This window comes from Budorcas taxicolor, chromosome 11, assembly GCF_023091745.1.
Source record: "Budorcas taxicolor isolate Tak-1 chromosome 11, Takin1.1, whole genome shotgun sequence".
Classification (NCBI taxonomy): domain Eukaryota; kingdom Metazoa; phylum Chordata; class Mammalia; order Artiodactyla; family Bovidae; genus Budorcas; species Budorcas taxicolor.
In genome coordinates this window covers 41,889,677-41,901,163 of record NC_068920.1, presented here as the reverse complement: position 1 = coordinate 41,901,163, position 11,487 = coordinate 41,889,677, and the positions used below count along the sequence as shown (strand labels likewise).

Below are 11,487 nucleotides of genomic sequence, written 5' to 3'. Positions count from 1 at the left end.
AGTTTTATAGATGGGTTCTACAAAACTTAAAATAGATAATCTCAGTGTAACATTAGTAAGTCTATTAATGAATTTAAAATATCGATAAAGGAAATTTTAAAAACAATATTTTCAATAGATGCCAAAAAAAATCTGATACTTATTCAGTTTGAGATGTATCACAAGTGGGGAGCAGAGACAGTAAATATGCTCAATGATGAAGGATTCCTTTTCTGATCAGAAAGGAGACAGGGATGCCCAGGACCACTCTTTTCACACATCATTTTTCTGCAGGTCCTAGCCGGTGCAAGGTAACAAGAAATAAGACACACAAGGGTTAGAAAGGCAAAAACCAAAATATCATTGTTTTCAGATAATAGCTAGGGTTGTACTAGAAAACTACAAAATACTGACGGACAAATTAAGAATTAGTAACATAGCTTACCAAGTTGTGGGATCGATACACAGCAATCACTTTTCAGACTCTCCAGGAACGGAAAATGAACACAAATTTCCGTTTGCCACTGCATCAAAAAATAACATAATAATCTATTGAGCAAATGCTGTGCAAGATATATCCCAGAAGAACATGGAAACTGAGGCAAAGAGATGGAACATTGGTTGGCCCTGCAGACCTGCTCAACTGTCCCAACATATCTTAATGTCAGATCCATTGGCCCTGGAGGATGTCAGCTCAGGAATTCAGAGATGTAAACTTGGTGAAACCAGGAAGACCAAAACTGATAGAGCATGCCTGGCAGGCTCTGAACTTGGGGGGCTGCCTGTTCTGGGGGTTAAGGATCCAGAGCTATGTGCATGCTGAGTCGCTTCAGTCGTGTGTGACTCCGTGTGACCCTATGGACTGCAGCCTGCCAGGCTCCTCCATCCATGGGATTCTCCAGGCAAGAATACTGGAGTGGGTTGTCCGTGTCCTTCTCCAGGGGATCTTCCTGACCCAGGGATCAAACTCACCTCTATTACATCTCCGTCCTTATACAGTCTCTGATGTCCTCAGTTGTTTGATTCATCCATTCCCCTGTATCTAAACTCCCCTCAGTGGTCCCCCGACCCCCATGAACGACCATTTGCATTTCCTAACTAGAAGTCCCAGGATGAGCAGCAGCAGGAAGCCTCCACCCAGGCTGAATCTGTGCGCCCTGCAAGACCCTACTTTGCTTTAGCTAGATAGGGGGTCTGCAGCACTTTTCTGCAAAAGGTGAGAGGGTAAATATTTAGACTTTGCAAGCTATATGGTTTCCGTCTCAACTATCAGCTCCCTCATTGCAGTGTGAAACAAACAGAAGCCAACATGTAAACAGAGAAGTAAAGCTGTGTTTCAGTAAAACTTTATGGACACAAATTCAAATTTCATCTACTTTAAAAAATATTTATTTTACTTGGTTGCACCAGGTCTTAGGTGCAGCATGCAGGATCTTTTAGCTGTGGCATGTGAGATCTAGTTCCCTGACCATCAGTGGAACCCAGGCCCCCTGCTTTGGGAGTGCAGAGTCTTAACCACTGGACCACCAAGCAAGTCCTCACATACTTTTCACATGCCAAAATACTATCTTTCCTTTGATTTTTTTCAACCATTAAACAACATAAAAACCATTCTTATTCACAGGCCATACAAAAGCAAGTGATAAGACCACTGGCTGAGGGCCACAGTTTGTCAGTCCTTGCTTCATCTGGTGGCCCTCCAGGCAGCAGAAGGTGAGGCTGGGTCTTTGAGGCCTGGTTGGAAATAAAGGGCATCTTGGGAACATCAAGGATTGCAAATGCTGCTGAGAATAGACTTCTGGGGATCCGGGGTGGGGATGGGGTCAAGTCATCTTTAACAGCTTTCAGTGGCTTCCCTGACCCTAAGTTAAGGTGAGAACTACTTAGCATGGCATTGTGACCCTATGTGACCGGACTCCTGCCTGCCAGGCCACTTTCAGTGACCCCTGCCTCCCTGGGCTTCCTTGGTGGCTCAGATGGTAAAGCGTCTGCCTGCAATGCTGGAGACCGGGTTCGATCCCTGGGTTAGGAAGATTTCCTGGAAAAGGAAATGGCAACCCACTCCAGTATTCTTGCCTAGAAAATTCCATGGACGGAGGAGCCTGGTGGGCTACAGTCCATGAAGTAGCAAAGAGTGGGACACGACTGAGCGACTTCACTTTCTTTCACTTTTACTTTGCCTCCCTTGAGGGTTCCTGGTCCCTCTGTCAGGCCTGTGCCTTCCCCATACTTTCCCTTTGCTGGGGGTAGACCTGTGCCGGCCACCTTCCCCAGGATGAGCTGGGAGGTTTCTCCCCTGTTTCTAGCTGCTCTGATTCACAACTGGTCTGCTGCAGCGCCCCCCAGTGGGCTGAGGGCTTCTTGTCTTGTTTCCACATCGCGTGGTAAGGCAAGGCTTACAAGTGGGGCTTAGTGAGTGTCGGTGAGCTGGAGAGGTCATCCTGGGAGGCTTCCAGAAGAGAAATCAGAATTTCTGCGCTGGTGTTGAGACTTGAGATTTTCCCATTAGGAACACCCTAAGGAATTTTTGGCCCCGACACTGGTCCACAGGAGTGATTCTTGTTCTGCTTCCTCCTTGAGTCTGGAAAGGGAAACAGCATCCGCACTACTGGACTTCTGCAGCAGGGGGCACGGGAGTTAGGGGAGCAAAGGCTCTGAGCTGACCCACCCAGGGGTACTCACTAAAGCCTTCCTCTCCCACTTTCTAGGTGTGCAGACTCACTCCCACACCTTCACAGGACTGTGAAATACTGTGAATGCTCTTGTGAACCAGGGAGCAGATGTTTAATTAACCCCTTCTGTGCATAGGAAGGGCAGGTGCACTGGTGGGGGTGATGCTCCTGGTTTGAGGTTTCCATCACGAACAGAGCAGCCAGGAGCCCCTCCTAGCAGCAGCGCCCACGCCCCTTCCCACACTCACTGACTTCTCCCAGCCACAGGCTTCTCCCAGACTATAATGAAGAGAAGTAGAAGCCTATGGAGAGATGAAATTGAGGTAATGGGGGCGGAGCTGTTGAGGTCTGGAGTGTGGGCCAAGGAGAAGGGAAGGAAGGGTCCTTTGTTCCCTGGAACTCAACACATGAACAAAGAAAATGTGAAAGGAGGAGACTGGGCACCGGGGCTGCTGAGGGAGGTCCGCGGGTGGGTGGTGGGGGAACCTCTCCCCAGGATGCCAGGGACCGACAAAGCAGGCCACGAAGGGAGTCGCTGGACATCCACAAGGTCACAGCGTAGGGAGGGGCCATTCTCTCCTGGAGGGTATCTGCGTTAAAGGAGGCTTCAGAAATAAGGCCTTGGAAAAGTAAGGCCAGCTCACCAGCTGGAGAGCACGCAAACGTGGCAGAGACAGCAGAGAAGGGCGTCCCTCTGGCACTCCCTAGGCAGGCCCATGGCCTTGAGGCTCCTGGGCCACAGCCGAAGGGGAACGACTTGCTTCTGGCACCTGGAGCGGGCCACACTCTGACCAGCGTCCTCATGCTGCCTCCAAGAACTCCTGCCACCCTGCAGGAGTCCTGGGAGACCCGACTCTTCCCAGATTTAGGCAGCTGCAGGAGGAGGGAATAGGGTGGGGAAAAAAAAGAAAAAGGAAGCCAGACTGAGAAACAACTCGATATTCAAGTCTCTGCGCTCCCTCACCTGTGGGCGGCTGGGGGTGGGAGGTGGGAGCGGTCCGTCGGGTAAGCGACCGCATCCCCAGTGTCTGCTCTCTGAAGGCGGCACCCTCAGAGCCGCCCCACCGGCCGGTGTGCTGTGTGATCGATGGGGGGAGAAGTGGGGTCATCCCCGCTCCACCCCACCCGGACGCAGTGCCCGGCTAGCTGGGTCTGGCAGGTAGGGTAATGGATCCCCTCTGCAGTTTCCTGGAGGAAATGTAATGAAGGTATAGCCTACTTGGACACCAGGATCCCAGCAGTGCGGTTGACGGGCGGAGCCACCGCGGAGGCACAGCCCAGGCCGCAGAGGGCGGGGCGGGGCCTCAAGGGAAGGGGCGGGGCAGGGCCGCCCTGGCCGGTCTGGAAGCTGCTGGAAGTGTCGCAGCGCCGCCGCCCTGGATCCTTCCGCCGCGTGTGCAGGCAAAGAGTCCCCTGGCCGGCTGGAGCCAGCGCCCGGCCTGCAGCCGGAGCCACGCCTCGCGGCGAAACGCCGGCCCGCCCCGGGAGGGCCTGTATTCAAGGCATGCCCACAAAGTGGGACCTCTTTAATCCCGCAACGCCCGCGGAAAAGACCCCTTTCCCGTATCAGGCAATTAGAGTATGTGTAGGGCAGCTTCTAATGAGGAGGTCGAGCCTCGGAGCGTAGGGGGGAGTGGGTGACCCCTGTTTAGGCTTGGACCTTAGTCCCGAGGCTGGGACTCTCAGGAGTGGAGATGCCTGCCCTGCAGGTTTTCACAGAGGTCAGTGGGGAATCCTCGCTTCTAGTTCCACCGTTTATGTTACATGAGCACTCCCAACATATGTGTCTGATGGTGTCCTGTTTTAGGAACGCGGAGACGGGGCTGTGAACAGGAGTAAATAAGTGTACTCTCAAGGCCGGCGGCTCCCGCCTTTCAAGCTCCCCTCCCCTATTTTGGACCGTGACGTCAAGGTGGGCGGGCGGGCGGCGGCAGGTGCGCGGCAGACAGGCATCCTCCTTTAAGGCGGAGGGATCCGGGGGCGGGCAGCTGGGCGGTGCTTCGCCTTATATAAAGTGATTGGGGGCACACAGCCGTTCTCTCGAGTCACCCCTGCGCAGCCTTCTTGTGGCCAGTGAGCCCGAGGAAGCCATTGCCTGCTCGGTGTTCTCTAATACCTGTGATTGTTATCCTTGAAGGTAAGGCTCCGGTCTCATCTGGGCTTTTCAGGTTAGCTTGTTCTTTCGCGTTGCTTTCGGCCCACGCGTCCTTTCCGAGACCTACATCTCGTGTTGGGGCCGGTTCTGGCGTAACGCTCCCATTGCTTCTCTTGGGGGAGGGCTGGGAGCGAGCTCTTGAGTTTAGACTCTTTATGTGATTGGCGGCGGGGCTGCTTTCCCGCAGCTATAAAGCGTTGTTTTGTGGGGCCGCAGAATGGGGCGGGGGGGGTAGGCACTGCACGTGGTGGCCGCGCCGGCCCGGGACGCTGCCATGTTTGCCTCTCCACTTCCGGACGCGGCTACGGGGCGCCGGAGGGTCCCCGAGCCGGGCGGGTGGGCGCGCCCTCTGTGACTCAGCAAGGCTGGTCATGACCAGGTTTTGCCACTTGTTCTATCGGACGCAATTTTTTTAAAGTCCTTTCGTTCGGGGCTTTTCCGTGAGGCTCTGCGAAGAGCTCCGTTTTCGGTCGCCGGCGGCGTATGTCGTGCTTCCTCCATCCTTCCAGATCTTTCCTGCGTCTCGGTGGAGGAGGGGCTGGCGAGCGGAGGGGGCAGGCTTTGGGATTCGTGGGTACGTCCCTTCCCCCGCCCCTCTCCGAGAACTGAGATTGTTCTGGAAGCTTCTGGAGCCCGGCGCCCCGCCCTGGTGCCCGGATGTTGGGGCGAAGGGAGGCTGCGCGGTGGCGCCCCCTCCTCGCGTGGTCGACGCATGTCCAGCCGTGACGAGAGTCGGCCCCGCAGACTAAGGCCACCATCTTAGTGTTTGGTTTGGTCTTGAGCTTCAGTCACGTGTGCAGAGGGGTCACGATGGAGTCCTTTCTTTATCGGTTCTTTGTCTTGATAGCCCACCTGGATGGGCATTCCGCCAATCTCGAGTTAGCTGTCCCTACTACGGGAGGCAGCAGTACCACATTATCTCCTTGGAGTTACCTAATGGGAGGACAGTTTTAAATGATTGCCCTTTAATGTGAAACTAGTTACTTTGAAGGTGGAGCGATAGTCAGTAATTTGCGTATTTAAATATATGTGAATTTACCTCGCTTTCGAGATACCTGGGTTGGAGTGCCTAACTAGATTGTGCTGATCTATGATTCACTTAACAGGAGTTTGGGTTCACAATAACTTGCAAGAAACATTAGCGCAATTTGTTCAGTGTGTTAGGTGTGCCCCTCCCCCCGTTGTTTCTAAGGGCGCTGCCTGAAATTGATAGAGGGAAGGATTTTCCAGTCTTTGTACCCAGCTCAAAACAGTTTGAATAGAGTCTCTTTATGTGTATTGTGGCTGAGGGTGAACTTGAGGAGTCTTAAATTCTTGCTTTTTGTTTTAGATGCCTGAGGAAGTGCACCATGGAGAGGAGGAGGTGGAGACATTTGCCTTCCAGGCAGAAATTGCCCAACTCATGTCTCTTATTATCAACACCTTCTATTCCAACAAGGAAATTTTTCTTCGGGAGTTGATCAGTAATGCTTCTGATGTGAGTGCCCTGAATGTCTTCATTGACGTTGGTTTTTTGTTTCTCAAGTACTCCAAGAGAGGGAAAGTGGGGGTGGTTTGGCATTTTGTGGTGTTAACTGATAAAGGGGATATAAACTGCCGTTCCAAAAAGTATTGCCTTGCTCTCTGTGGATAGATGGGATACTGTAACCCACTGGATGTCGTTCTCAACCTACAAGCTAAAGGAGTAATCAGAATTAGCGTATTTGGGGAGTTTAAAAAACTTTCTTTTGGGTGAGATGGGTTTTGAGGAAGCAGAATTGTAAAACTGCAATTTTGTTCTTTCAGGCCTTGGACAAGATTCGCTATGAAAGCCTGACAGACCCTTCCAAATTGGACAGTGGTAAAGAGCTGAAAATTGACATCATCCCGAACCCCCAGGAGCGTACTCTGACTCTGGTAGACACGGGCATTGGCATGACCAAAGCTGATCTTGTAAATAATTTGGGAACCATTGCCAAGTCTGGCACTAAAGCATTTATGGAGGCTCTTCAGGTACGTGGTTGGTTAGGCACACTCCATTTATATTATTGGTGTTTGCTTTGCCATTTCTTTGAAACTTGAGTTTGACTTTTAAACTTTTTGGCAGGCTGGTGCAGACATCTCCATGATTGGGCAGTTTGGTGTGGGCTTCTACTCTGCCTACCTAGTGGCAGAGAAAGTGGTTGTGATCACAAAGCATAATGATGATGAACAGTATGCTTGGGAGTCTTCTGCCGGGGGTTCCTTCACTGTCCGGGCTGACCATGGTAAGTTGGCTTTCCTGTTAAGGTGTCTGGATTAGCATTCTGGGGAAACACTAATGAAGATCTTGAGTATTGTATGTGTAAAGCAGTTATAGTTCTGCGTTTGTTTGTTTATTTAGTTTCTTATATTCTGTTCTGATTAATTTTTTTCTAGGTGAGCCTATTGGCCGCGGTACCAAAGTGATTCTCCACCTGAAGGAAGACCAGACAGAATACTTGGAAGAGAGGCGGGTCAAAGAAGTGGTGAAGAAGCACTCTCAGTTCATAGGCTATCCCATCACACTTTATGTGAGTATGGACTGGTAACTCAAGTGCAGGTAACTGCTGCTTTAGAGAATTGCATGGACTTTGGGGTTTTTTTTTTTGCTTTTTTGTACTCTGAAACTGTCACCTTTGATACTTCTAGCTGGAGAAAGAACGTGAGAAGGAAATCAGTGATGATGAGGCTGAAGAAGAGAAAGGTGAGAAAGAAGAGGAAGATAAAGATGATGAAGAGAAGCCTAAGATTGAAGATGTGGGCTCAGACGAGGAGGATGATAGTGGCAAGGATAAGAAAAAGAAGACAAAGAAGATAAAGGAGAAGTACATTGATCAGGAAGAACTGAACAAAACCAAGCCCATTTGGACCAGGAACCCTGATGACATAACCCAGGAGGAATATGGAGAGTTCTACAAGAGTCTTACCAATGACTGGGAAGATCACTTGGCAGTGAAGGTAAGAAGTCTTGCTTGTTGGCTCAATAGGAGGAGCTGATATGGACAGATGGAACTTACCCAACTGGTTGGTAGCTGGGAACTGTGAATGCTATGAGTTCATTTGCTAATGGACCCTTCCAGGGTGGAGAAGTGACATCTTCCCTGTGACCTGTCTCTGGTGGCTTTACCCATCTGGAGTCTTTGACCCAAAGATGATATAGTGCTTGCAGTTGGATTCATTAGGGCTTAAATTTTCTCTACAGGGATAGGAAGTTTTTTGTTTCAAATAACTGGACATTTTGGTATTGGGACCAAAAGCCACTCTTGAGTACACAGTCAGCTTATCTTGGATTTCTTTCAGCACTTCTCTGTAGAAGGTCAACTGGAATTCAGAGCACTGCTGTTCATCCCCCGTCGGGCTCCTTTTGACCTCTTCGAGAACAAAAAGAAAAAGAACAATATCAAACTGTATGTCCGCCGTGTGTTCATCATGGACAGCTGTGATGAGTTGATTCCGGAATATCTCAGTGAGTATCTTTTTGCCCTAATGTAGTTCGTTTCCGCGTTCTCAGGGGGGCTGGAGTCTTTATCTTAGATTAAGGATCCTCTGCAACCTAACAAGTGAAAGTTTGGTGAGAAAATCAGTCCTTCTGTTGAATCCAGATGACTTTATATACCTTTTATCTTTATCCCCGCCACTCCTGTATCTTTAAAACCCAGCTTCCATATTTTGATTTCAGACTTCATCCGTGGGGTGGTTGACTCTGAAGACCTTCCCCTGAACATCTCCCGAGAAATGCTCCAGCAGAGCAAAATCTTGAAGGTTATTCGTAAGAACATTGTTAAGAAGTGCCTTGAGCTCTTCTCTGAGCTAGCAGAAGACAAGGAGAACTATAAGAAATTCTATGAGGCATTCTCTAAAAACCTGAAGGTAAGCAGCAAGTACTTGCTTAATAATTAGAATGGATTTTTTTTTTTCATTCACTGAGAGGATAAGAAGTTATTCCCTAACAAAATGATTTTTTTCCCCTACCCATAAAGCTTGGAATCCATGAGGACTCCACTAACCGGCGACGCCTTTCTGAGCTGCTGCGCTATCACACGTCCCAGTCTGGAGATGAGATGACTTCTCTCTCAGAATATGTGTCTCGCATGAAGGAGACCCAGAAGTCCATCTATTACATCACTGGTACGTTGGAACCTAGGTCTGATAAAAGCCTTTTTTTAGAGGTGTGGGGCAAACACTCAAGGGTCCTGGGGAACTGGCAGGATGAGGCATTTTGGCCCTTGAGTCACACTGAGTAATCCTACAGGTGAGAGCAAAGAGCAGGTTGCCAACTCTGCATTTGTGGAGCGCGTGCGGAAGCGGGGCTTTGAGGTGGTGTACATGACGGAGCCCATCGATGAGTACTGTGTACAGCAGCTCAAGGAGTTTGATGGGAAGAGTCTGGTCTCTGTGACCAAGGAGGGCCTGGAGCTGCCTGAGGATGAGGAGGAGAAGAAGAAGATGGAGGAGAGCAAGGCAAAGTTTGAGAACCTCTGCAAACTCATGAAGGAGATCTTGGATAAGAAGGTGGAGAAGGTAAGCTGTTGTGAAGCAAAGTTATCTTGTTAGCGATGCCCTCAGAGTGGTTTCCTCCCATCTTTGGCTGCTACAGTTAGTGGTTTAGGCAGCTTAATTTGCTTAGTGCCACCCTACTTCTTGTTCTCTTAAGGTTGGTATTTCTATAGAACTTACCAAAGATGACACTTTTCCCCAAAGAGTAGAGATGAGCATCTTTGCCTTGAGGAGGTAATTCGATTTAGTACAGTGAGCTTTTCTGCCTACCCTCAGGTGACGATCTCCAACAGGCTCGTGTCCTCACCCTGCTGCATTGTGACCAGCACCTACGGCTGGACCGCCAACATGGAGCGCATCATGAAAGCCCAGGCACTGCGGGACAACTCGACCATGGGCTACATGATGGCCAAAAAGCACCTGGAGATCAACCCTGACCACCCCATCGTGGAGACCCTGCGGCAGAAGGCAGAGGCAGACAAGAACGACAAGGCCGTCAAGGACCTGGTGGTGCTGCTGTTCGAAACTGCACTGCTCTCCTCTGGCTTCTCGCTTGAGGATCCCCAGACCCACTCCAACCGTATCTACCGCATGATAAAGCTTGGCCTGGGTGAGTACCTTTGTCCTCTCAAGTAGCAAGGTGTGTCAGACACTTTTGAAGGCTTTTGGGGGCCTATCTGATGTGGTTTCTTTCCTCTTAGGCATTGATGAAGATGAGGTGACGGCAGAGGAGCCCAGTGCTGCTGTTCCTGATGAGATTCCCCCCCTTGAGGGTGACGAGGACGCCTCTCGCATGGAAGAAGTAGATTAGGAGTTTATACCTGCAGACTGCTCCCTCTGTATAGCGTCCCCATGGCTCCTGCAGCAGCAGCAGCCCTTGTGGCCCTGGCCCATGTGGTTCCCTCTGCTGATGTCTAGTGGTTTTATTTCTGTCCTTCTAAGGCAGGATACATGGGCCTCACGCCCTATTCCTCTCCACGTTTGACATGGGGTTTGAATGTTGTGTGTTGTATTTTTTTTGTTTATTTTGTTCTGAAATTAAAGTATTGAAAATAAAGAAGATGCAGGTTTTTTACACAGTTCTGCTCTCGTAGATTTAAGTATATACAGTGCTGCCTTTGGAGTTATCCTGTGTGTATCCCTTTACAAATCTTAGCCTGCCATCATTCTGAGTAGATAATATGGTACATAAAGTGAAAGTTCAGCCATGTCTGCTCAGTTTTGTCTGAGTCTTAAGACACCTGTGGACTATACAGTCCATGGAATTCTCAAGGCCAGAATATTGGAGTGGGTAGCCATCCCCTTCTCCAGGGATCTTCCCAACCCAACCCAGGTCTCCTGCATTGCATGCAGATTCTTTTTATCAGCTGAGCCACCAGGGAAGCCCAATTGCGATACATAGGAAGATACTAAAACCATCACGGGTAAATATAGAAACAAAAAGATAGAGTCAAAGAGGGAGAAAATAATTGCACATGACGCAACAGACATAAGCTGAATTTCCAAAATAGCTTGTTCAACTCAATCCAGTCAAAAAACGGGCAAAGAACTAAATAGACATTTCTCTTAAAACATAGGTGGCCAGTAGAAATGAAAAGATGTTCAAGATGCTAATTTGAGAAATGAAAAAATGACGTACTACCACACATGGGTCCAAATGGCCATCATTGTAAAGCTGCAGTACCATGCTGGAGAGGGTGTGGAGAAAAGGGAACGTTCCCATGCTGTGGGTGGGGCTGGAGTCTTGCTCCAAAGCTGGTGCAGCCACAGTAGAGAATGAGGTTCCTCAAAACAAGGCAATCCCGCTCCTGGACATAACGTCAGAGAAAACAAAACCTACACCCCTGTGTTCACAGCAGCACTACTGACAGTCCAGAGTGGACACATGGTCACTGGTCAGGAAGATGGACACATACACAGTGAAATGCTCAGCCCTTACAGATGAAGTGATGCCATCTGCAGCCACATGGATGCCACTGGAGGTTATACTAACAGGGAAGACAAATACCACTTGATAACCACCTATGTGGGATATATGTGGAAAATATGAATCTCTGAATCAAATCATGGGACAACAGACTGGTGGTTGAGAGGGTGATGGAGTGGGGCATTAGGGTCAGCTGGCCCAAGTGTTCCTATGTAGAAAGAAGCCCTACAGAGAACTATATTCAGTATCCCATTATA

At 49.5% G+C, this 11,487-nt stretch overlaps 1 protein-coding gene across 1 annotated transcript; it reads left to right on the top strand.

The window, feature by feature from the left end:
* Nucleotides 1-4,648: 4,648 nt before the first annotated feature.
* On the top strand, nucleotides 4,649-10,382 carry HSP90AB1 (heat shock protein 90 alpha family class B member 1). Its single transcript, XM_052648372.1, has 12 exons — nucleotides 4,649-4,788; nucleotides 6,137-6,283; nucleotides 6,592-6,798; nucleotides 6,893-7,052; nucleotides 7,204-7,337; nucleotides 7,456-7,764; nucleotides 8,107-8,272; nucleotides 8,486-8,676; nucleotides 8,787-8,934; nucleotides 9,059-9,327; nucleotides 9,580-9,913; nucleotides 10,005-10,382. The coding sequence occupies exons 2-12, from the start codon at nucleotides 6,137-6,139 to the stop codon at nucleotides 10,112-10,114; spliced, it is 2,175 nt and encodes a 724-aa protein (XP_052504332.1). The 5' UTR covers nucleotides 4,649-4,788; the 3' UTR covers nucleotides 10,115-10,382.
* Nucleotides 10,383-11,487: the final 1,105 nt, after the last annotated feature.

Excerpts from the sequence above, each read along its gene's own strand:
- HSP90AB1 (XM_052648372.1), top strand. The coding sequence starts at position 6,137 with ATGCCTGAGGAAGTGCACCATGGAGAGGAGGAGGTGGAGACATTTGCC. Across the intron at positions 7,765-8,106 it reads AAGATCACTTGGCAGTGAAG|CACTTCTCTGTAGAAGGTCA; the intron begins GTAAGAAGTCTT and ends GATTTCTTTCAG. Across the intron at positions 8,273-8,485 it reads GTTGATTCCGGAATATCTCA|ACTTCATCCGTGGGGTGGTT; the intron begins GTGAGTATCTTT and ends TTTTGATTTCAG.